General features: G+C 31.6%; 1 protein-coding gene across 1 annotated transcript in view; it reads right to left on the reverse strand.

The window, feature by feature from the left end:
- LOC145258329 (uncharacterized) overlaps window positions 1-27,217 on the reverse strand; it is a 59,209-nt gene that overhangs the window by 14,618 nt on the left and 17,374 nt on the right. The window contains exons 2-9 of the mRNA XM_080116481.1: window positions 23,738-23,942; window positions 22,959-23,084; window positions 20,863-20,950; window positions 19,905-20,025; window positions 18,087-18,336; window positions 14,734-14,863; window positions 10,253-10,469; window positions 7,870-8,034 (exon numbers count right to left, since the gene is read on the reverse strand). Coding sequence (XP_079972607.1) covers window positions 7,870-8,034; window positions 10,253-10,469; window positions 14,734-14,863; window positions 18,087-18,336; window positions 19,905-20,025; window positions 20,863-20,950; window positions 22,959-23,084; window positions 23,738-23,940 — 1,300 coding nt within the window. The 5' untranslated portion in view covers window positions 23,941-23,942. The remainder of the gene's footprint in view (window positions 1-7,869; window positions 8,035-10,252; window positions 10,470-14,733; window positions 14,864-18,086; window positions 18,337-19,904; window positions 20,026-20,862; window positions 20,951-22,958; window positions 23,085-23,737; window positions 23,943-27,217) is intronic.

A 27,217-nucleotide genomic window follows, 5' to 3' on the forward strand; every position in this document is an offset into this window, starting at 1 on the left:
AAAAGGAAAGGAGAAAGAATAAAAAAGGAAAGGAGAAAGAATAAAAAAGGAAAGGAGAAAGAATAAAAAAGGAAAGGAGAAAGAATAAAAAAGGAAAGGAGAAAAGAATAAAAAAGGAAAGGAGAAAAGAATAAAAAAGGAAAGGAGAAAAGAATAAAAAAGGAAAGGAGAAAAGAATAAAAAAGGAAAGGAGAAAAGAATAAAAAAGGAAAGAAGAAAAGGATAAAAAAGGAAAGGAGAAAAGGATAAAAAAGGAAAGGAGAAAGAATAAAAAAGGAAAGGAGAAAAGAATAAAAAAGGAAAGGAGAAAAGAATAAAAAAGGAAAGGAGAAAAGAATAAAAAAGGAAAGGAGAAAAGAATAAAAAAGGAAAGGAGAAAAGAATAAAAAAGGAAAGGAGAAAAGAATAAAAAAGGAAAGGAGAAAGAATAAAAAAGGAAAGGAGAAAGAATAAAAAAGGAAAGGAGAAAGAATAAAAAAGGAAAGGAGAAAGAATAAAAAAGGAAAGGAGAAAGAATAAAAAAGGAAAGGAGAAAAGAATAAAAAAGGAAAGGAGAAAAGAATAAAAAAGGAAAGGAGAAAAGAATAAAAAAGGAAAGGAGAAAAGAATAAAAAAGGAAAGGAGAAAGAATAAAAAAGGAAAGGAGAAAAGAATAAAAAAGGAAAGGAGAAAAGAATAAAAAAGGAAAGGAGAAAAGAATAAAAAAGGAAAGGAGAAAGAAAAAAAAAGGAAAGGAGAAAAGAATAAAAAAGGAAAGGAGAAAGAATAAAAAAGGAAAGGAGAAAGAATAAAAAAGGAAAGGAGAAAGAATAAAAAAGGAAAGGAGAAAGAATAAAAAAGGAAAGGAGAAAGAATAAAAAAGGAAAGGAGAAAGAATAAAAAAGGAAAGGAGAAAAGAATAAAAAAGGAAAGGAGAAAAGAATAAAAAAGGAAAGGAGAAAAGAATAAAAAGGAAAAGAGAAAAGAATAAAAAGGAAAAGAGAAAAGAATAAAAAAGGAAAGGAGAAAGAATAAAAAAGGAAAGGAGAAAGAATAAAAAAGGAAAGGAGAAAAGGATAAAAAAGGAAAGGAGAAAAGAATAAAAAAGGAAAGGAGAAAGAATAAAAAAGGAAAGGAGAAAGAATAAAAAAGGAAAGGAGAAAGAATAAAAAAGGAAAGGAGAAAGAATAAAAAAGAAAGGAGAAAGAATAAAAAAGGAAAGGAGAAAAGAATAAAAAAGGAAAGGAGAAAAGAATAAAAAAGGAAAGGAGAAAAGAATAAAAAAGGAAAGGAGAAAAGAATAAAAAAGGAAAGAAAAGGAGAAAAGGAAAGAAAAGGAAAAAATGAAAGAAAAGGAAAAAATGAAAGAAAAGGAAAAAAATGAAAGAAAAGGAAAAAAATGAAAGAAAAGGAAAAAAATGAAAGAAAAGGAAAAAAATGAAAGAAAAGGAAAAAATAAAAAATGAAAGAAAAGGAAAAAATAAAAAATGAAAGAAAAGGAAAAGGCCAAAGGTTACATCGTCCGAAACATTGCGCAAATAACACTCAACATGAGAATGTTAGTCCGATTAATCTAAATAATAGGAACAACCATCCTTCATCTAAAAAAATTTTGAATGTAAAAAGAACAGAAGTCTGAAGAATCCAAATAATTTGAATTATAGATCTTCATCTAAAGAATTCATACGCAGAAAGTATTGCTTTCAAAATTTTTAAAGATTAAAAAATTTTTTAAATAGGGTTATAGTCAGCTAACGTACTTCCTGTTTTATTGTAGAGTTGATTATTTACGCTGATATGGGTTTATGTTTGTGTACGCATGCGCAACCGCAAGTTACAACATCTGTTACAAGGTCATTTGAGTTTTATAATTATATAGTTTTATAATTATACAGATATTTCTTATAAAACTTCAAACAAAATAAAAACTTATTTTATAAAATTTTGTTATTAAAAGTGCAAATAAAGACTAATTGTGTTATTTTTATCTTTTCATAATTTTGTTTATTTTTATCGTATACTTTTCAATAATGTCCTTTTCTTATATTTTGTTTCAATAAATCGCTTCACAATAAAAATACTGAAGAACAATAAAAGTGAAGGAACTGATTTGCCTTGTCACCACTTCCGGTAACACTATGCCAGAAGTTAGAAAATACATTAGCTGAAGATGTCATATTCCAAAAATCACGTAAATTGATTAGGTAGTTTTTTTTTGTTTTTTTTTTAAACTAAGAAAATCAAATTTTATAATAAAGCAAGACGTATCATTGTTATCAGCCATGTTGAATAAATAAGAGGAAGACAATTTGAACTATCAAGACCAAAATCAACCTTATAATGGATACAATTTAGTATTAAATTTGAACAAATTAAATATACATTAAATTTGAACAATCAAGACCAAAATCAACCTTATAATGGATACAATTTAGTATTAAATTTGAACAAATTAAATATACATTAAATTTGAACAATCAAGACCAAAATCAACCTTATAATGGATACAATTTAGTATTAAATTTGAACAAATTAAATATACATTAAATTTGAACTATCAAGACCAAAATCAACCTTATAATGGATACAATTTAGTATTAAATTTGAACAAATTAAATATACATTAAATTTGAACAATCAAGACCAAAATCAACCTTATAATGGATACAATTTAGTATTAAATTTGAACAAATTAAATATACATTAAATTTGAACTATCAAGACCAAAATCAACCTTATAATGGATACAATTTAGTATTAAATTTGAACAAATTAAATATACATTAAATTTGAACTATCAAAACCAAAATCAACCTTATAATGGATACAATTTAGTATTAAATTTGAACAAATTAAATATACATTAAATTTGAACTATCAAGACCAAAATCAACCTTATAATGGATACAATTTAGTATTAAATTTGAACAAATTAAATATACATTAAATTTGAACTATCAAGACCAAAATCAATCTTATAAGTGATATATCTTTTTTTCATTAAATGGAATAAAGTACTGATGATTATCTTTACTTGAAAACTAACACCTAAAGCACATTTCAAAACATACCCTAACTCTTATGCTATAATTTTCCAATTAGTCACTAATCCACAAACCATATTTGATCTTTTCTTAACCCTAATAGATATTAACCTTTAATCTACACCCCATACTCATACATATCGCCTTTAAAAACGTAACCAATCTTAATCCTATTCTGAGGAGTGTAACTTCAAAGCGGATACTAATTCTTTGATACTAACTCTATTGATCCTAACTATCCATGCAAGAGCATAGAAATACCTGGCTTTGAAACCAGGTGCAGGGAAAACCCTCTCAGTGCTGATGGACCAGTAGATCTGGTTAGGTCATCCATCTAGCATTAGGTACCGGCAGCAGCCTGAAAAATGAGTGGAATTCGTAAAAAATGGTCAACTTTAGGTTATATTCACCAGCCTGTATTTCATTTGTTTGAATTTGTTTTGGGATAAAATATATATTAAATGAAAGAGCAAATCTCCCTCTTTCATATGGTGTTTATTTTGTATTTGTTGAATTAAAAATTCAATTTTACTGATTTATTTTAATAGCACCAACAAAAGTGATAACATTTTGACGTGGAACGCTAGCTGCTAATTTTTTAAAAATCAAGAAAATCATAACTCTTATTTAAAACTCTCGCGAATTTTTGCCATTCGACCAATAAAAAAACTATAAATAGCATCAAATTAAGCAAAGAATGATCTTTATTTACGTATAAAAATTACAACAAATATAAAGGAAAAAAATATGCGAAATTCTTTTTAAAATTTTTTTCTGATTTAATTTGCTTCTAGTGAATTAACTATTCATAATAACCATGGCAAACGTGATATTAAATTAAAGTTTATTCAATTTCCTATAAAATGGTGCTAAGAAATTGTACCTAGCTTTATTCGCGAAAATGCGCAAGGCGAAAGAAAATTGACACCTCGGGAGTCTTTTGGACAAAATTGCGTGAACCGTGAACACGGTGAAACTGTGCGAGTCAATGAAAGTTCGACTTTGGTATTTCACCAAATAGTTCACTATACTGCTTCAATTTCAATATAAGCGATAAGAAACCTATTTCTGTACATTAATTTGTCAAAATTACGTTTGAATATTTTAAATATTCAGAAGTATTTTGCAACATTTAGTTAGCACGTGTTCAGCTTTTTAACGTAAACAAATAAGCGATATTTTGGATTTTTCAAAAATTAAATTAATATTGTATCATTTTAGGGGGGAAATAAACAGGGAGTATTTATAATAAACCATTCATAAAATTAGTGATTTAATTTTAAAACGTTTGAGTATCTAAATATTCGTTTATTCGGCATTCTAAACCAGTTTCCTGAACGTAAACAAACTTGGCAAAAGAGCGTAAAAAATGTTAGACAAGAAGCAAATTGAACAGCGCGTTTCTAGCATTTTGTATTTATTTGAAAAGGATTTGGTGCATGGTAGATATTTAATTCAAGGCATACGACTGCATAAAATTAAAGTTTGAATAAACGTAAAAAACTATTGTTGTCCATAGATGAAAGTACGGTGGTTGCACTTAGCGAAACCGCGCTATTTTTAAATAGTATTTTCAAATTAAATTAAAGTTTTACGATAGCTTTTTATATTAAATTGTTAGTTGAAAGTCCAGAAGCGTTACAAAACACCCTCTCCTCTCCATGTTAAGAGTGGCTTTCTAAATGTTATTTCAGCACAGTTCGCTAAGTGCATAAGTACCGAAAGTACAGACTAGGCTAAATTTAAAAACAAAAAAACACCCTCTCTTCCACATGTTAGTTCGCTTCATAAGTACTGTTTTCTTTTATTGTTTTAACATTTATTTTTTGTTTTTGTATAATTTAAATTGTTAGCTGAAAATACGGTGCTTCTACACTTTATTGCCGAAATTGGAGACGCCATTTTATTTCACGCACCTGCTGTCCAAATCCAGGGGAGACTATGGCCGAAGCATGGAATAAATAACAAAAAAAAATAAACTGGAGAACGATTGCAGTTAAAACAAAAAAATAAATAACTAAACAATCCACTTCCCCGTAAAAAATTGGAAATTGGAGACGCCATTTTATTTCACGCACCTGCTGTCCAAATTTAGGGGAGAGCATTATATTAAACTGTGGCTGAAGCATGAAATAACAAAAAAATTAAACTTCCGGAAAGAACTATGAAAAAAGTAAATAAAAAAGTGAAAGAGAACTTATATCTGTAATTGTTTAATTGGAAATGTTTCGATTTAATTAATGAGAACGGGAAAGTTTTTCATGGAACATTTTTTTTTTTTATTAAAAACATAAAATGAAATGACATATTCATAATGATTTAAACTGGGCGAGCGCCTTTTTTTTTTTTCTTTTTTTTTTTTTTTCAAACAAATAAATAATTTTAAACATTTTTTTGAATTAAAGCAACTTTGAATACACAACAAATTTAAATGATTGTTTTTTTCTTTTAAAAAAAAAACGACACACAGAGTTAAGAGTGGTTTTTTTAAATAATAGTTTGTTTCATAAATACTATTGTTTTAATAATTTGATTCTTGTATCGTTTATTAAATTGTTAGGTGAAAGTACAGACTAGTTAAAAAAAGACGCCCACCCCCCTCTCACATGTTTCCTAAATAATAGCTCACTTCATAAGTTTCATTGTTTTAATTTATTTTATTCTAGACAGAAAAATCAAATTAGCACAATGAAAACAACTTATGTTGAAGACGCGGTATTTTACTTTAAGGCCCGTCTCACGTCCGTATATAACAAAATGTGTATTTTTGTAGATTTCAGTGTGCTAAAAACGAATCTGAAAACCGTTTCCGTCGCAAAAAATAGTTTTCATGATATGAAGAAATTACTTTTTTGAAACGTGGGTGATCACTTTTCCATTTAAATTTAACTTAAAATGAGTACCAACTTTCTGGGCACCTTAGAGGGGGGGGTGCATTTTTTTTGCGATTATTGGCTAAAAAGTTTTTTTTGTTTAATTTCTTTTGCATGGTATTAACTCCTGAACTCTGGGACTATTTTCCATTTTACAGCCCAGCCTTCGTTTACGCTACGCGCGAGCATAAACGAAGGCTGTTGAATGTGCACTCGTGTACCAAACTGCCTTGTCACAGTGTAGTATTGGCAAAAAATTAAAATTAGACAAAAAACAAATACTTTTCCAAAAATTAAACCAAAAATAAAACGGTTATGAAATTTGATTTTCTTAATCAGGCCGAGAAAAGAAATGTTTCTATGAAGGAATATAATAGCAACCGGTACACCAAAGATGTCATCAAGTGTGTCATTGAATTGATAGGGCAAGCAAAAGTATTTGGCAAGAATTGTGAAAAGATAATTGATATTGTAGCAAGACACATCTTTCACACAGCTATAGATTCAAAAGACCTGCCATCAGAGCGATCATCTCTAAGGTATGCTGGCAAAGGGCATGTCCTTGCCAAACAAAGCGAAACAGATGAAGAAAGTGCTCTAGTTGATCAGGCAGAGTTTGGAAACTGCAGCTTTAGCAAACAAGGACAGTTTGTGGCAGTATATTATGACGATGACTTTTATTTAGGTCAAGTAATTTCTGTCATGAGTAGTGAAGGACAAGTGAAATTTCTGGACAAGTGTAAGGTGAAAATAAATGCCTTTAGATGGGCAAGGTCAGAAGTAGAGAAAGTCTCTTCTCTGTATGTGTTTGATTGACGATTTGAGGTAACCACCTCAAATGGACGAATGTGGTCAGTTCCAAGCGAAGAGTTCAACAGAATCACAAGGAAATATCAATTGTATAGAGAACTCTATTGTTAACATGCAGCTTCCTTTTGTATTGAATGTAAATTGGTGTTGAACAGGTACGTTTGCTTATATACGATACTTCGTCATGATAAACAGTGAATTATTGCGATTTTTGAGTTTATTATTTTAGAACTACAAGATGTACAGAGCTGAAATTTAGATATGATATTCTACAATATGTATTGATTATGCATGCAAAATTTCACATCTGTATCTTTAATAGTTTTTGTGATTTTGAAGTTTGTATATGTTTAAAACATTCGGTACTTTATTTCCGCCATTGAAATTGAAGATATCAGTATTTTTATCGACTTATAATGAAAAAACTTGCAGCTGGAATTGTTTGAAAAAAAAATAGGCATAATAACCACTATGCATAGAATTATATTGCATGTTCATATTTAATTTTCTTTAATTCAGTTTTATTTGCTGGTACTTCAAAAAGTGCCCACCAGTGCGATTTTGCGATTATAAATATTGCAATGTTCACTTTTCACATCTCAAAAATGAAGGCTGAAATTGAATTAGATATGATTATACTTTTATTTTCTATTGTCTTCTAATACTAAGAGTGATGAAAGCATCTTTTGTAACGTTTTTACCCGTTACTTTTTTTGTCAGTTGCTTTCAAAGTTGGCATGTCGTAATGTAAACATGTTCATGCTACGTTTGCAAATATAAAAATGATCATAACTTGAAGACTAAACAAGATATCTTCATGATTTTTGTTTTGTTTTTCTTGTATTTGTGTGTATTTTTATATGAGATAATCAAATTTAGCCATAGGCGATTTTAAAATTTTGGCTGCCGGTACCTACTTATAATGGATACAATTTAGTATTAAATTTGAACAAATTAAATATACATTAAATTTGAACTATCAAGACCAAAATCAACCTTATAATGGATACAATTTAGTATTAAAAATTGCTAAAAGTTGTAGATTCTTATTTTCTTAGTTAAAAAAAGATAATACTTGATCAATTTGCGTAACTTTTCAAATATATTTTCGTTCCTAATCATACGGATTTATTCTTTCATTAAAAAATGTTTTTTGGAGTTACCATCTTCGACTGTTCGTTTTACGGATCGACGTTCAAATTCGTTATCTTCAGGTATGAGGACCCAAGCGGTCCTTTGGAATCCTTGAAAATGTTGCATCTTCTTTCTGCGAGCTGAGAAGTAGACGTTCGTCTGGTCGAGGATATAGTTACGCTTACGACGAGAAGCTGAAGACAAATACATAAAAGCATAAGAGAAAACCAAGACAAGAAAATGGCAAATAAAAAAAACTACCAAATAATTTTCAACATTTTTTTTTTTTTAGATTTAAAAGCTTTTGGAGATGACTATATATACAGCTTTTTCAAAAAAAAAAAAAAAAAAAAAAAAAAAAAAAAACACAAAATGACCAAAAAATACCAAACAAATTTTGCAAAAAAAAAAAAACATCCAAAAACATTTGGAGATTACAGTTAAACAAAAAAAAAAAAAAACAGTTAAGGACTACATCTACCATGTCCGTGTTCACACAATCCTTCTCTTTGGGTGCAAAACCTGGCCTCATATAAATAGCTAACATTCAAAGGTTGAAAGTCTTTGATTGGTGGTGTCTTTGGTACATTCTCCAACAACTTCGAAACGCCGAAATCTACACCCGATGTAAGCTTCCTAGACTTGAGGAAGTACTTCTTAGGAGGTTCCAATAGTTTGTGCCAGCACTGTCATCCACCACCCGATTCATCACCGCTACTGAGATGGCGCAAGAAGAGTGGCAGTCAACTGATGATGCTATGACCAGCTGTCGCGTCTTTGGTGTGCGATGATGGAACGGCTGAAATATACTACCTTGACTTGTGATGGGGTGAACTCACTTGGAGCCGACTCAACCCACCTTAGGGGAATGCCACCATAAATACAACTGTTATACAATTAAAAATGTATACAAAACAACTGTTACACAATTAAAAATGTATACAAAACAACTGTTACACAATTAAAAATGTATACAAAACAACTGTTACACAATTAAAAATGTAACAAAACGAGAAATTAATTGAGATTAAATAATCTTAACACACAAAAAAACATTCCGTGCTTGTTAACATACAGTTGTTTATTTGATTTAAAAAAAAAAAAATTGTTTTAAGCAAAAACAATATTTATTACGTATTTGTCATGCTGAAAATAGTACTATATATATATATATATATATATATATATATATATATATATAAATTACGAAAAATCATTGAGTGGAATCTTATTTCTAGTTAAAAGTAATTTTTATAGAAAATTGTGTAAAATTGCACTTTTCTCCAACTTTATAAAGTAGACAGTAGGAGTCTACACACAAGGGACATAATTCTGAAACGAATATTTTTAGATTACTTGTTCATGGCTGCAATATTTGTTGTCTATAGATTTTTTTTTTTTTTTTTTGCTAAAAACAGCAGTTGTTCTACTCAATTTCGTAATTTTTGGATATATTACTATTTTCGACATAACAATTAAGTATGTAATATTGTCTTTTATTAAAACGATATATTTAAACAATCGATTTGTCGATTAAGCACAAAACATTTAACATAAACGAAAACAAACAAAAGAATTATTTTTACTTAAGCCGACAGCAAAATCAGAAAACCTAGTGGCAGGAAAGTGAATAGGGGTATTAGAACATCAGCGTACGTTGTGGAGCAGTTTAATTATTCACACAAAGAGAATCTCAAAATTTTTAATTTATAATATCTTTGGTCCAAGAAATATTTCAAAAGAAATTACATTTAATTAACAGGAGGTTTTAAAGAGAGGATTCTTTCAGCTGAATTTATAATCCTGGAATCACACAAGAGCTGAAGCTGAACTCATCACGTTGACAAATCAACAACTGCCAAGTTTGCGCAAAAACATCCTTTTATAGAGAGTGCCACCCAATATTAGAATATTCCAGAACTCTTTCGATCCTTCTTGAACCTTCTAGATTTAAATCTATTTTTTTTTTTAATCTATTATTGTAGAAATAAAATATATAACAAATAAATGCTACCATAGCCAATAAAAGTTACTTTGCAATCTGCATCATTTTTTGGTGTTTTTAAGTAGTTTTAAAAGCTTTTTATTTGCTATTAGAAAGTCCCGCCCGCACAAGAATATATATTTTTTAGAGAAGAGGAGGAGGGGGGGGGTAATTTTATTTATGGCAGCCACCACTACATCTGCCCCCTTTTCCATATTTTCAAGGATTTTTCAAGGTAATAATAGAAATAAGGCCTTTTCAAAGCAAAAGTCAAAATTCAAGAATTTTTCAAGTCTGTACGAACCCTGAATCTTCCTTAGGCATGGTCCCAATTAGTAGCCCGTTACATCCAAGTGGTGATATGCCTTGTTTGCGGAAAAAGTGAGTAAGAAAACAAAAAAAAATACAGGAAACAACAAATAACCTACCGACTTCGAACAATTTATTAAGACATTTTGATGCCTTGCCAATGAGCACATCCCATCGTCCGTGATAGTTGCGCTTTCTCGGTAACCCCATCACTCGCATTTTGTCAATCAGAGTGTCGGTTCCAATTATGTTGTAGCGTTTTTCGACATTTTCCTTCTGTTTATTAATCCCCAATGTCGTCTTGCCAGCTCCGGGCAGTCCAACAATCATATTCATCTAATAATAACAAAAGCATAAGACTAACAATTTATTTTAGATGGCATTTTTTTTTTACACCTAGAAAATAAATATTTTAACAAACACATAAAAAAATTAATTAAAAAGTAGAATAAAGTTCTGAAATCAAGAAAATCACAATCCCTGTAAAACAATTTCTTATTTGGAGAAGACTTTGAAAAAAAGAAATTGTTGATAATTTTATTTATTAGGTACTTTAGAAAATACTGTTTCTTATTTCACATTACCTTTTGATAAAGTTGATTTAGGTTGCCATTTTTGAAGTGTTTAATTAAAAAAAACAAAAAAAATAAATTATCTTTAAGAAATTTTAAAATTGAAAAATTGTTATATAAAAAAAAAAGTTTAAAATAAAAACATATGACAAAAACTTATTCTTGTCCAGAATTCCTCCATATTTAATTTTTTTTTAAGTATGTATGATGAAATATGAAAATATATTCCAAAAGTCATATAAATTTCTTAATTTTAAAAATAAGAAAATTGATTTTGAAATAAGAAAATCATTTTTTTTATAAGCAATCAAGGAGATTATCATGTACTGCCATTTTGAAAACAATCTCTAGAAACAGTAGATAACTTAAATTTGAACCCGTGAGTTTTTTATTATATATTTATTACCTATGAATTTCTATTAAGTGCTTAAAAATTATTTTTTACTCCATACATATTTGACAAGAAATCTTTTCACACCCAGAAAGTAAACAAAATAAGTAAAAAAAATAAAAATAAAAAAATAGAATAATGTCTTGGAATCAAAAACCTTGTAAAACAATTTCTTATATTTTTGAAAAGGCTTTGATAACAAAAAAAAATTGTTTTGATAATTATATTTATTAGGTTCTTCAAAAGTACTGTTTTATAAACAACCTTTTTACTACGTTTCTGTAGTGTTTTATACAAAATTTTCAAATACAAAAACATAAATAAATCTTAAACTAAAAAAATTTTCAAATGAAAAAGCTTAAAAAAAAAAAATAAAATGTAAAGAAAGGTTTTTACATGAAAAATACAAAAAAAAATCAATTAAAAATATTAAATCTTCAAAAAATATAAAATCTTTAAAAAATATTAAATCCTTAAAAAAATATTAAATCCTTAAAAAAATATAAAATCTTTAAAAAAATATAAAATCTTTAAAAAAAATATAAAATCTTTAAAAAAAATATTAAATCCTTAAAAAAATATTAAATCCTTAAAAAAATATTAAATCCTTAAAAAAATATTAAATCTTTAAAAAAATATTAAATCTTCAAAAAAAAAAAAAAAAAAAAATGAAAATGAAAAAGACAAAAGTAAAAGCATTTTATGTCTCTAACATACCTCCACATGATGGCAAGATCTGACACAAGGCCAGCCTTATATGAGGTCTCTTGCACTTATTGACACAATTTGGTTGTAGACATAAGTAGCTGATTCTATCTCTTGATTCTTTTCTCACAAGAGACCTCGAAACATCATTTTTTGATGAAGAAGGAAAAAAAAATGCCACCCATTGTTAATTACCTTTCCCTTTGTTCATCCGCATAAGCGTGATATATCTTAAGGACGATAATTAAGCAGAATATATAAAAAAAGATAGAAATAGGGAAAACAGATTAAAAAAAAAAAAAAAAAAAAAAAAGAAAGAAAGAGTGCAGTCTATTTTCACTCACTCCATATCACTAGCAAATCACTGCATGTAGTTTCCAACCAACAATTTCATGTGCTTAATCCTACCAATATTCATACTGGGTTGATTTCACATAAATTTAATGTAAAATAATTCACTATTTCAAGACCATTCTATTATTTTAGGACAGTTGACCAATTTATTTTTATGGCAGATTAATCATGTGCACTTTTCTTTAAGGAAAAGTCTTCTTTTTGACGCTTATATGTAGCTTACCGAGGAATTTTGTTTGGTGGGAGGTCTGCCACTCGGACTTAGCGTTTTGTTAGGGATAGGAGGAAGCTTGCCACTCGTACCTAGGGTTAGACGTAAGATTTAATAAAAAAAAAATAAATAAAAAAATAAAAAAAAGAAGAGTGCAGTCTATTTTCACTTACTTCATGTCACTAGCAAATCACTACATGTAGTTTTCAACTAACCAACAATTTCATGTGCTTAATGCTACCAATATTCATACTAGAATTGTTGTGGCGTAATGGATAAAGTACTATGTTCAGTTTTAAGCAAGACTCTTCTGGAGGTTAAAGGTTCAATCCTCAGAAGTGTCAGTAAGATAAACAGAAACTTTTAATGTAAGTATATTTTTTGTTTCTTTTTTCAGTTTTGGTATGTGTGGAGGATAAAGACAGTATCAGAATAAACAACAAACTCCATCCATCTAAATTTAAAAAATTTTAAGCCATTTTATTTTTAAATTGTCTCCATTGTATTACTCTTCTTTGTTGGAATAATTTTGGAAAGAAGCTGAAGCAAAGTAGACTTCATTTTTTTTTTCCTTTAGGCATGCAGCAAGAAAAAAAAATGGCTAGTTAGAATCAAATATCGATTTTTTTTTCTCAGCTGCATTGCAACATGGAAAACCCAACAAGATAATTTTATATCTAAATGAATAAATGGCCAGGTAAAAGTTTGAATTATTTGATCTGTTATGCTACACGGCTATGGCATAATGGATCAAGTATTAGGAAAAAATCAGTTGTAAATGTCACTCTTCTAGAGGTTGAAGGTTCAATCCTCAGTGTGAGCAATAGTAAAAATACAATTGCAAATTACTCAAGACTTCTAGCAGATCATAATTGATCAAACAAGAGCATGGTACACTTAGGGATTAATTAAGGGTTTTACAGGCCACTGGGGACCGCCTGTAAATTTAATAATTAATATTCCCGTGACACTTCCTCCTTTGAAGGAAGCCAGTTTAACCTGTCTAGGGTGAATGCCGTACAACATCAATTACAGGTTCTATTCAAAATTCCCCGCAGATTACCAAGTTCGACAAAACACACGTGAAAAAGGTCAGAAGTCACATCAACTAAAACGGGGGGGAAATCACACTCATGATGAGAAAAGCAGCATGTTACCCTCATGGATTAAAAGGTTCCATTTGAAACCTGTGTAGATTCTAGAGTTTGACAGAAAAGTTCCCAAATCCAACAATAAGGTTACATCTGCTGAAACGTTGTGAAAATAAGATTCAAGATGAGAACATTAGTTCAAATAATCCAAGTAATCAATCCTCATCTCAAAAATACACAAACACAACAATTTCATGTTTAAAACTAAGAAATTTTGGTTATAGTCAGCTAACATACTTTCTAACTTCTGGCGTAGCGCTAGCGGAACAGGTTACAAGGTAAATCAGTTCCTTCGCTTTTTTTCTCTCACGCCTATATCTCTTGTGCGTGTACTCTTCTTATGTTTTTCCAATTTAAAAAAAAATTTTTATTTAATAATCATTGAAAACTTTTTTGGTCTTATTTTAATTACGAACAAATCGAGCATGCGGGGTCCCCTCCACAGGTGAATAATTTACTTTCACCAAGACTAATGTTTGTGCAAAATTTCAAAAAAATAAATAAAAGTGAAGCAACTGATTTGCCTTGTCAGACCGTTTCTTGTAACACTACGCCAGCAGTTAGGAAGTACGTTAGCCGACTATAACCGGAATTTTAAACTGGCAGAAATGTGAAACCAACATGAGAATAGTAATCTAATATGAAAATGTTAAATTTTAACACATTTAACTGTGTCTAGTCTGTTCATCTCTCCCTCTCTCTCATACATGGTAGGTTCTTCCAGTCTTAACAGGCCATGTATTCCCACTCTAAGGGTACCTGTGCGTGAAATTTTTATGGCAAGAGTTACACAATCTCCAACCAAAACTCTCCTGAGTCAGCATTGTTAAATACCAGTGGCAAGTGGAAGTTCAGGCTGACTGGAAACAATGCAGAGATAAGCAGAGAACACATACAGCGCCTAGAATTTCCAAATGGTTACCTATCTGGTACTAGCCAGGCTCAACATTTCTTAATTTCAGTGATCTGACGAGAACCGGTGTGTCAACGTGACTATGCTATATAATATACACACACACACACACACAGGGGTCATCTATGTTTTCTATTTTAATAGATGTTATCATAAAGGATCTCTTTCACCGCCTTTTTAAAATGGATTGCCTCATCTATTTCCAATGTCAAAGAAGTCTCCCCAAGGCTTTCTTTTTGCCTCTCCCTTAATGGACGGCAATACCACTTTCAGATTGTTTTAGGGTTTTACAATTCAACTTACCTCACAATCGGCTTTCTTTGAAGGGCCTTTCAGTCCTCGTACTCGGTCATCCAATGGCACGTGGTCAATGTAAACAAAGCCGGGTGGGGGAGCAAACCAGGGGTCGGTTTGACCAAAATTCACTTTGAATCTTAAAATGCCATGTTTTAAGGCGATTCACAATTTATGAGAATAAAAAAAAAATAAATAAAAAATAGAAATCATTCAAATCTTATATTGTTAAGTCATATATATATATATATATATATATATATATATACACACACACACAGATCAAAGTTGTATCAGAATATGATTTAATATCAGTTTTGAAGCAAAGAAAAGCTTACATGTGTTTCTAGATTTATAAAAGGAACAATAAAAAATGTTCAAGTTTTTACATTTAAAAAAATCTATATATAAGAAATATCCAGCAGAATGCACAGGTAACAAAATAGAGAAAAGCAAAAGCTATATTAGAAATCTAGCATAAAATGTATAACGCATATAAATAATAAAGTGTATAGAAAAAAAAATTGTGTTATACATTTTTTTTTCTGTTGATTTTCTCGATCTGCTAAGCATTTTTTCTCGTTTCAGTTGGTAAGTTATATGTAGCATATTCTTTTTTTTTGAATGAACAAATATTTTACTTGTTTGAAATTTATAACAAATATATTTCAGAGATAAACTCCATCCTCAGTATGTTGTTTTCTTTCTTTTTTTCTTGCCATATTGTAAAGTTGGAGAAAGAAAAGTCTGTTTGTATTTTTTTATATATATAATGGCTTGACTTAAAGTTTCAAGTTCAATTGGGCTCTAAACAAACATTTCAAACACGCTCCTGTCTTATTACAAAACCTACTGTTGATTTTATATGCCGGACCCTTCTGCTTGTATGGTGATAAAACTTTTCAAATGCACTTATGATGTTAAATCGTATAAGAGTGTTAACTTTGGTCAAAATCATACTGTTCCTTCTTTAATCAAAAACCCGCCCAGCTATTTTGGAGTCCATAAGGAATGAACTCACACACAAACACACACACAAAATGCCTTTTAACATTTTTGCCTTTATAAATGTTTAATTTCATTTGAATATCGTTGCGGCTGACGATGGCTCTGTGGTTTGTTCCTTGCTTAATGGTGACAGAGATGGCTTTGTTGCTGGGGTCGAATCTCATGACCAGCAGTAATTATAACTAGGTCTAGGACAACAGCATATTCTTTTTGTTGTTTTGACTCTTGAGTGTGTATCCGTTGATATCTTATATGCTTTTATATAGTGTGATGTGTTTTCGTTTGATTAACTATGTCAGATATATACTCAAAAGTCAAAACAATGAAAAGAATATGCTGTTGTCATAGCCCTAATTATAACTTCCTGCACTGATGATTCCAGAAGGATGAAATACTAGTGTCTGTAGGTAATAAAAAAAATATATAAACATCCTTATTTTTGCTTACTTTTTCTCCTTTCACTGACTTTCCACTTACTCCTGTCCACTTAAGTCTATGAGGTTGCTCGTCCCTACAACAATAACGTACTGATATTTGCTTCACTTAAATGCTTGCTATTGATTGGATCAAACATTCAATTCTGATTGGTTCCCTTTTAGTCAGTCAGAAACAGTCTCTTGTTCATGCATCTTATTGAAACAATTGCATTTGTGAGCTAGTGAGAAGGCCAAGAAACCCAAATCATCACGCTAAACAATTATAACTCTTGTTGCCATGCAAATTAAACCATGCTTGTAGCCTCTGGCTGTTGGCATCGACAACCATGGATGATACTTCATGGTGATACTTCATTTTATCTTATGGCATATCAACACTTTTCAGATTATTCAATGCCAAATCCGGTTAATTTGGTAAAAGTTATGTTTCAAGTTCAAATATTTATTCAAATATTTACTCATGATGTTTGGTTTGGTTGTTTTGTAAAAGCAAAGTTGTTGTTTTTGGCTTTGCAGAACATGATTAAATTTTGTAAAAAAAAAAAAAAAAAAAAAAAAAAAAAATACTATCAATGTTTGGTGCATTTTAGGTCAGAAAGCCTGTATCTTCAGACAGCCTGATCTGGTAGCACCAGGGTGACACTTTAGGACATGCCTTAATAATATTGATAACATGAACTTGTTTGTTGTCACTGGATTACTACTACACATCCATTACACACCACCTGCATGTCTATAAGCCTTTCCTCCTCATATTCATCATCCATACAAGAGACATAAAAAACTATTATGTTAGGTTAAGCAAGAAAACGGAATTTTCCATTAGAAGTCCAGTTAGAGGTTAAGCTGATGTGTACAGAAAGTGACGCCATGGGAGGAAGTATGTAGCAGAAAGTCAGGAGTTCCTGCCTGTGGGTGTTGGATTGGCAGATGACACCGGGAAGAGAGGTATTTGATGTGTTGTATACATGCAGATTGATTCCACTATTGTCTATTGGAATGCATAATTTGACCCAGAAATATGTGAGAGGATATCGGTCAAAAGAATTGAAACAATAGACAATGGAAAATATTAAGCACTAGCAAAGATACTCACGTAGGACTTTGCTATACGTTTGTGTACCCGCAAAATCTTAACCTTGAAAGATGGTGCGCACCACCCCTAGATCAAAGATCATCATCATATGATCAATCCACTGGTGTGGGCCGTAGGAGAGCATATATTTATACATAGGCTATAATCTTGACCTTAACTTTGAAAATGGTATGTACCATCCCTAGGTGGGGAACCATCATATGAGGTTTGGTCATGATCGGTCCAGTGGTGTGAGCTGTAAGAGAGTTGTACACAGACACACACACGAACGTTACTACTTTATATAGATTCCAAGGGAAAGAATGTTTATATAAATCGACACAACAGAGAGTGGAGAAGTTAGTCACAGAGCAAAAACAAGCCGACACATTCTTAACCGTCCAACATCCACAATGTGCCTTCATTGATGTTAAACACCCGTCATAACTGTAAATCCAAAATTGTTGCTGGTGTGAAATAAAAGCAAAATATCATTCTATAGATCAGCTGTCAGTGTGTATATATCGTTGACAAGTAACAAAAGCAGATGTAGAAATTATATAGACTGAAAATCACATATGAACGACTGGACGCAGCAAATATATAACATGAGAAGTTTAATATCAAAGTGAGCGATGCTGTTTTAAAGCCCTCCACCAAATTACAGGAAAAGACACCGTTAATATAATTCATAAATTCTTACCGAAATGAAACTTTCTTCTAAGAACCTTGATTTGTTAAAACCACTTCGTACTCAAATTAAAAAAAAAAAAACTCTACACAGTGAGAACGAAAGGAGGGGAGGGTGATAAAAGCAACAAAGGAAATGCTGGATACATTACCGACAATTTTTTGAGAGGATGTGAGGGAAAAGAGCTCGAGATTTGACGCCAACGGGATAGTTATGCAAGGTATACGCCGTTCCAAACCAATGACCATTTTTGGTAAAAGAAAGTGTCGGCGGATGAGACTGAAGATCCAGGAGGGAACCGATGACATCACCAACTCCAAAACGTTCGCCATAATCAGAAAACTTCAAATTTACAGAGAACTTCCCAGTTCCACCATAACCGAAGGAATTTTCAGATTCACCTAAGATTTAAAATTTTACAAAAATTAATTTTTGAAACAGACAAAAAAAAGAAGAACAATTTTTTTTTTTATACTTTAGTCTTTCGATTGGCAGGCTCACAATTCTGCAGTGTTTTATTTTGGAAAATAAATACTTTTGGGCTATCTTTCCAATTTGAACAGCCCAACATTTAATACGTCTGAATTAAAAGATTAGAATTATGGCTACATGCTAGGACACAGTGTCACAGACAAGAAATCACCAGAAATACATAATAAATAAGCTGATAAATTCCTTATTTCATTTTGAATTGTGATGGAGAGTTGCTTTCTCCCTCATGTATATATACTGGAAAAGAAAAATCTCCAAAGCATTGCTAAACCCAAAATGATTTTAAATAACTAGGAGATGACTGCAAAAAGATAAAGCAACAGAGACATCACTATTCACTGAGCAACAACTTTAGATATGTTAGCAAAGCAAAATATTTAATAAAATTTGTACATGATTGTTTTTTTTTTTTTTAAATCATTTAATTTTACATTTCTCTCATAGGGATATTTGATGCTTGTGCGTCATTGATTACAGGTGAAAATCACATTCAAATAAAAAATTTTTATCTATCATGCAAAGAATAAGTATCTTCACCAAAAATTAGGGAAAATTATGAAGTTAAATTTTAATTAAAGATGAAAATTAGTTTTCTTATTTTGCCGACACACTTTTCATTACTTGGTTAAATAACAGACTGACTTATCTCCCCCTGCTTTACAGGATTTCCGCACTTATTAATGGTGGAACGACAAAATACAATAAAACTCATTTCGGCACTTGTACAGTTTAATCAAGACATTAAAAAATGAAAATATCGAAAAAAAGGGTTATATTGCATGTATCCGTTATGGAACGAAGTTCTCTGGAGAAAAAAAAAAAAAATCACTTAATTTCATCAAGTAGATTTTTTCTTTACAACGAAAAAAACAATTTGTTATGATAACGAGCAAAAGGTTTGATTTTTAGAAAGAAAAGCTAGTAATAAAGTTGGGAGTTATCTCCCCGTGGCATGTTCAATAAATTCTATAATGGCTGACTTCAACATGCTCTCACAAGAACGTGTTTTTCCGCTGTAAAAAAAACAAAAAAACTACTCGATCAAATTAAATGAAATTTTTTTTGGAGATCTTCAGTCCAAAACAGATACGTACACTATAAACTTTTTTCGATATTTTCATTTTTTAATGTCTTGATTAAACTGTACAAGTACCCTGATTTCTATTTTTAATTAAAATTCTACGCAATAATTTTTTATGTAGATATTTTTGCCTGAGACGTACATATATCAAAGAGTTTTCCTCTTAATTTATTTGCAAATGCAATTTTCAACGTGTGTGACTGCAGTTTTCAATGTGTGAAATTTTCATGGATGTAACTAAATGTCAACGTGTAACCGTAATTTCCACATGTGTAACCGTAATTTCCACATGTGCCACATACTATATAAACACCAAATATTTCAAAGAGAATGATTTTTGATAAACATGGCTAACCAGAATTGGCTCAGAACAGGAATGCGTTATGTAATACTTGCCTAGCTGAAAGCAGCAACTATCAACTGACCACCCGACTCTGATCACATGGGGGTCCACTTCATGGTGGTTATCTCCGTATACAACAGGAAGATTCTCAGTTATATGAATTTCAAAAAAGACCTATGTAAAAAAAAAAAAAGAAAGAAAATATTTACTGTGAAATAAATAAAAAATACAGAATAAATAGGTAACTTACAGTTCTATTCACCAAGTTTCCAATACGGCATCGTTTTGTTTATAATAAACGCACGTGCGTCTCCTTGCTTCCCAACAGCCAGTAACAGAAACTAATACTTCCAAAGACAAAATCCCGGCTACTCTGCATGTTCTACCTGCAGAAGTAGAGCTTTAACATCAGCGGATAATACACTAGGTCTTTGCCTAATCTTCAGAAATTAAGGACTATGGGGAATAGAATATAAAGGAGAGTTACCTGTGTGTATGTGCATGTCCAGTTAGAGTAGAATAGACTGGATGGAGGAGAAAGAAGCGTTTGCGAAGAGAAAAATAGAGAAGCTTTAACAGAAATAGATTACTTCTGCCTCAGGCAATGCCAGGTGCCCCTACTAGTGTTATATAACTGGCGAGTGTTTTGACATGCTTGTATAAAATTCACAGCTCCACTTTACCACATACTAATGTATGTTTTAATAACAAAAACGAACGATTCCTTTAATTGATGTAAAACAAACTGCACTTTATTTTGACAATTTGAAGTTGTAGTTATGGAGACAGAGAGAGAGAGAGTGGTATTGATGACAAAAGAATGCAGAAACCACCTGTTCACTGAATTCCGATTAAGCGCTTAAAAAAAAAAAATAAAGAAAAAAAAACTGCTTGATCAATTTATAAAATTTCTTGAAACATGAGATTTTCGTTTCGTCACACGTACGTACATCATACAAATTTTCCTTTGTTATTTTTTAATATAGCAGAAAAAAAAACAAAAAAACTTACTTTTCCGCGAGTCACACCATACGTGGCACGTGCTCCTGCCCAGCAAAAGAAAAACCCGTCTGGGTCGGTTAACGGACAAGCCCCATAACTGAAATAATAAAAATAAATAAAAAACAGTTGTGAGATTGAATACCTTTAGAATACAATTGTGGATTAATTAGGACGTCTGTTCTGCCCAGTCATGGCTGACGGAATGAAAGCATTTTCTTATTAGTTGTTCAAGCTGGGGGTGGGGCATCCTACCAGATGCCAACAAACATTCATCTGCTGACTTAAATGATTTCTCAATTGGAATATCTAAGATTCTGATTGTCCCTATAAGTGCAATTGTTTGAATCTCTCTTGCACTTGGTTCACTGGGTATATTTTTGCCCAGTAGTTTTTGAAATCCTTTTTCATAAATCCAGTTGCTCCTATAATTACTGAAATGATAGAGATCTTCCTAAGATTCCAATTTCTTTTCATGTCATACATATCACCTTGGTAGTTCAGGTTAGATAAATTGATGTACATACATTCACACTGAGGGATAAGCGAGGAAAAAGTTGTCAGAGAAAGATTAAATCTGGATAGTATGGGAATATGTGTACAGAGCAGGAGACTTCATTGGTTTGGTCACTTTGAAAGCTTGGATTAGTTGATGTAGAATAGTTGAGGTACCTGGGTCAGTTGGCAAAGAAAGCCAAGCAAAACATGGAAGGAAGTGATAAGGATGGACTTAAGAGAAAGATAAAAAAAGATGTGGCCAAGCAAAGAGTCTATCAGCGATGTGTAGGTCATGTGATCCGAAAACAAGCCAGTTGGTCTCTAAATGGAAGTGGAAGCTAAGTGAGATGTTGAAAATAAAACAGATCCGGATGAAATTTGTGAATAGATGGTATCCACCAAGATTTAATACAACAGTTTAGGGGTGACTGGAGACAAAATAAGATGCAGGAGTGGGTATCCTTGGAGGCTTTTTAGTACCAGAAAACAAAACAAGGTTAGGATTGGTTGACGCTACTAGCTAAGAGTCTTCTAAAGTTGATGGATGAATTCTGCAGTGTGTGTGCCATGCCAAAGCAGGGAACATGAGCTTGTACCTGGTTTCTGAAAGTGTTTAAAGCACTGGGGTGTTACGAGACTTTAGGTGGGCAGAGGCAAATTTATAGTATAGGTGGTCCCTGAGATCCTTTAGGGAGGGGGCAGCGAAAGAGCTTTTAGTAACATTATCAGGCGTTTCTCAAATTATTACCATGATTTATTGACTCAGTAGATTTATAGTTGTTACTGTTCCCATTTGATCGACAGTGTAGAATTTTGTTAAGTATGTACGACCAATACTACTAACATTATTATGTAGGGATGCATGTAGGGAGGGGGCGATAGTAGGTTGGTTGGTTGTTTTTGTTTTATGGCATATCAACCCTTTTCAGGTTATTTAATGCTGAATCCAGTTATTTTGTAGAAAAACTTTTTAATAGAATATATTTTTTTCCAAGACGGTTTCTATTTAACCCATAGTTGGGACCCTAACAGTGGACCTGGGAGCAATGGCAATTAAAGGGTGGCTCCACACTCCCCAATGGGAATTAAAGAGTGGCTCCATACTCCCCAAAGCCCACAAGCTGGGGCCTCACCATCGGATATAGTTTAAGGTCATATTCAGGACCAGCAGTAGTAAGTATCCGAGTGGTCTAGGAGGGTGTCGGCCAAAAATGTTTGGGAAACTGATATAGAGGAATGTTGTTATCGAACGGGCATGCCCAAAATGGTTTGTTTGATTCCAAAAAGGAAACGTTTCAATGATAGATGCTCCTCGCTGTGGTCAGCCAAAGATGATTAACTGTGACCAACTGAAAACCATAGTTGAACAAGATTGCCGTTTGACAACGAGACAAGTCGCAGACATTCTCAATCTTTCAAAATCGAAGGTGGAAAATAAAATGCGCTTAAAACGAATTATATACTGCCACCACTACTACTACTATTATGTCAGGATGCGTGTAAGGAGGGGTATGAAATAAGTATCCGAGTGTTCTAGGGGGAGCGTTTGCTGAAAAAGGTTGGGAAGCCCTGATTTAGAGTGATATATGCTGAAATAACCTGCAACTTACCCATCAAGGTCAATTTGAAGGTTGAGGTCACTGTTGTACGAGTCGAGGACTGTAAATGAATGTTCGGCTACAACTTCATCAATATTAGATTCAGGGTCAGTCTTTTGACCCCAACCCTTATATGGCCTGCAAGTAAAAGAAAGTTATCGTAATTTAATAGATTCATTCAAACAAATAGTTTTTAACAAAATGTGTGTGAAGCCACTAAAGAAAAACAGATACTAAACTACTTCAAATGGTTGTTGAACTCACAAAATTTTGTGGTAATATAGTGATCAGCCAGGGAAAATAAACTACTATGGTACTTTTTCTTTTGTTGCTTATAATCAGCTAGTATACTCCCTAATTTTCTGCGAAGAACTACCAAAAGCAACAACAAGGCAAATCAGTTCCTTTACTTTTCTTGTTATTCAGTATTTCTATTGTAAAGCGATTTATTAAAATGAAATATAAGAAACCGACATCATTGAAAAATATACAATAAAAATTATACAGATAAAAATAACACAATCTTTAGACTTTTAATGACAAAATTTAAAATATATAAGTTTTTTTTTTATATTTGAAATTTTATAAGAAATATATCAACATCAGCACCATCTGACACTAAAAATTTTCATGTAATTATCTCCCTTGAAATATTTCAAAATACAAACATAAAAACAGAAAACGTGATGTCTATATTATAAGTGGACAGTAAATAAAAATAATTCAGTATGCATTTATCAAAGTTACGTAGAGACGAGAAACATACAAAGAGTAAAAAAAAAAAAACATACCTGTTTTTGTTATTATAATCAAAATATGGCCCTTTTTTATCATTGAACCCATGTTGAGACGGTGAATTCCTGTTGAAACCCTGGTTATTAAAACCAGGCGGTTGGTTGTTTGAATAAGGGTAGCCCGACTGAGTATTAGTATTGGTCGAGGAATTGTTACCATTCAACATAGACACTAAACTGTACGCAGAATACTGATTCATTTCTGGCAAAGAAAAAGAAAAAAAATATATAGTATTGATATTCACGTCTTCAGTTAAATCGTTTTCTCGAAAAGTTATTTTCAAAAGTTTATTTTGGGCTTAATTTCTTCTTGATTTCACGGTTCGTACAGATTTTCAATGCCATTTTCAAATTTTTCAAAACAAAATCTGGGGTTTGTTTCACAATCCACAGCGATTTGAAAACAGTGGTCAAAAAGCAAATATACAACAAATAAATCAATTTCAATTATTACATATTTTTGGAGTGGGTGGAGGGGATTTATCATTGGGAGAACCCCATTCACGTAAGGAAAGTATTTTTTTTTTTTTTTTTTAGAGGGAGAGGGAGGAGGTTAATTTTATTCATAGTGGCTGCTACTACACTTCCCTCTTTGTGCCCCCACCCCCAGCTCAAAATAAATTATAAACGAAAACAAAAATAGAGGGAGATTTGAATATCCCCCCCCCTCCAAAAAAAAAAAAAGAAAGCGTGAAAAAAATTTGTGATAATTGAAAATTAGATCAGCTTGACCTGAGAGTGGCTGATGGTGTCAGGTGCGGAAGTAATCAATTCCTATCAATCAGATCCCGATTCTGAAATCAATATCTTTAGAAGTTTGGAGTTAGTTTATGATTGTTTTCAGTTTGCACGTTGGAGCAGATAAGAACAACTGACAAAAATGCCAGACAGCAATCGATAGGGAATGTTTGGAGGTCATTTGTCATGCATACTCAAAGCACATTATACACAATATTTTATTTTTTATATTTGTGAGTGTTTAATTTTTAAACAGCCTATAATAAATTATGTTTGGTGTGTGTATATATATACACACACACAGACATCTATACTCCTATAAATTTATTTTTGTGTATATTAATATTCATATTAAAAACCTTTTTTTCTATTTATTTATTTGCTTTCCCACTAAGCAAATTAGGCACAAGGCCATTTTTTAATGTGGAGAGTGAGGGGAACTGGATAGTGACAATTGGTATGAAGGGTTTCCTCTACATTGACTAAAACTGACTGCTCAAGAGCAAAGGTCTGATATGTGGGGTAGCCTCCACATATGGTCTTTGATTGCAGTAGGTATTTATTTGCTCCCCCACTGAGCAAATTAGGCACAAGGCCGATTTTTAATGTGAGGAGTGAAGGGAGGGGGAAGGGAAAAAGGCGACCAGCTCCCGAGAGGTAGGAAATGGGAGCTGGTTAAAGGTCAGGCATGTGGAGTTGCCCCCACATCTGGTCTTTGCTTGCAGTATCTGCCAGAACAAATACTACATTTTGATAACAGAAAAAAGATGTTGGCCTGAAGGCCAAGAAGAAAAAGGCAAATCTTTTTTCTGTTTATTTAAAAAGAAAATACAACTTTGTTATATATGAGTCCTGGAATTGCATTCATCTGCAAACGATACAGCTAATTTGCATATTCTTTTAAACATTCATTTTAATTAATTCCCTATTAGTTTTTTTCGGTTTTCTCGTGAGATAATCATCTTCAGTTAACTATTATGTGTAATTATATTCATACCCATATTCTACATGATTTATACTTGCATAATATTTGTATACAAAAGGTCACAGTAAGTACAAACCTCTTTCTATATATATATATATATATATATATATATATATATATATATAATGTATGCGTATATATTTTTGTTTAAAAAATTTTGCCTACCAAACTCCTGTCATGTTTGTGTTTGGTTCATGTTTTAATTTTTAGCCTTGTAGCAAACAGGTCTTCATAGCTCAGGCATTAATGTCAACGGAAAAAATAAATTATAAGTTTTGGTTTCAATTCTTGGTGGTGGCGCAGGAGTCGTTTCTTTTTTTTTTTTTTAACTTTTTAAATCATTACTATATATATATATATATATATATATATTTATTTTTTTACATAGGCGTCCCCACTTATCAAGGCCGATAGGCCACTCAAGGATAAGGGTTAAAGAGTGTAGAGTAGTCAAAAGGATAATATAATGTAATGGATCCAATATAATAAATACGAAATCTGCATTAATCAAAATATATTTAATAATATTTTACGACCGGGCAATACCAGGTGGCCTGCTAGTACATATATATCATACACACGCAGCATAATCACGTTGACACACCGGTTCTCATCAGATCACAAAAATTAAGCAATGTTGAGCCTGGTTAGTACCAGATGGGTGACCATTTAGGAATTCTAGGTACTGTACGTACTCTTTGCTTATCTCAGCATTATTTCCAATCGTTCTGAACTTGCACTTGCCACTGGTATTTAACAATGTTGACTTAGGAGAGTTTTGGTTGGAGATTGCTCAACTCTTGCCACAGTGGGTATCCATAGTACATCAAGACTGAACTACAATACACATACACACAAGTTTTGTCAGTATTAACAGTAATTTAAATGATTAAAAACGAAGGAGAAATTACGAAAATCTTTCTTAAAATGCTCATTTATTTTCAAGGTCATTTACATATTTTAGCTAGCTAGAAAGAAATCGACAACGTATAAAACCGCTCTTATTCTCACTCCCTATCATTCCTGCATCCACAATGCTAAATCTTTTGTTTTAAGAAATACCCATCTCCACCTATGATCGCTCAGGCGAATTGTTTTCTTCCTTTTTTTTTTGTTTAAATTAGCCTCCAAATTACCAAAATATTAATATTTATCGATTAATATGAATAAACACAAACATTTTAGCCCCATGTTTACAAAAACTTACAAAATATTTGTTTAAAATTCTGATTTCAAATATATAAAATAGCAAACTTTGGAAACTGATAGCAAGCTGATAAAGTCAGTTTTTAAAGAAATCTATTATATAAAGGATAAATGTCTGTTTGTGTGTGTGTGTCTGCTAAAAACTTTTGTTATTTGTACAGACACGAGCGTGGCATCATTAGAAAGAGCGATCTCTTGGACAAAAAATATAGTAAAATTGGAAATCAATTATTTTGTGTAAAAATGTTTTTTTTTTTAAGGGGGGGAGGGTAAATGAAAACCTTGCTTTCAACGTGATTTGCAAACTATGCATACACTAACCTTCGTTATGTTCCGTTTTAAATAGTTAAATTTGCAACATTATAACATCTGTGTCCTCATGAACCCATAGATAAGGCATTTGCTTACTAACTTATGCACGTTCATGCTCAGCACGCATCAATTTTTTTTTTTTTTTTTTGCTTATAAAGCTTTGCTTTCAGTTTCGCTTCTGGCTGATGCCACCCAAGACCCGTCTTAGAAAAAAAAAAAAAAACGACCGACCACTT

This window comes from Euprymna scolopes, chromosome 33, assembly GCF_053919585.1.
Source record: "Euprymna scolopes isolate OS-2025 chromosome 33, ASM5391958v1, whole genome shotgun sequence".
NCBI classification, from domain to species: domain Eukaryota; kingdom Metazoa; phylum Mollusca; class Cephalopoda; order Sepiida; family Sepiolidae; genus Euprymna; species Euprymna scolopes.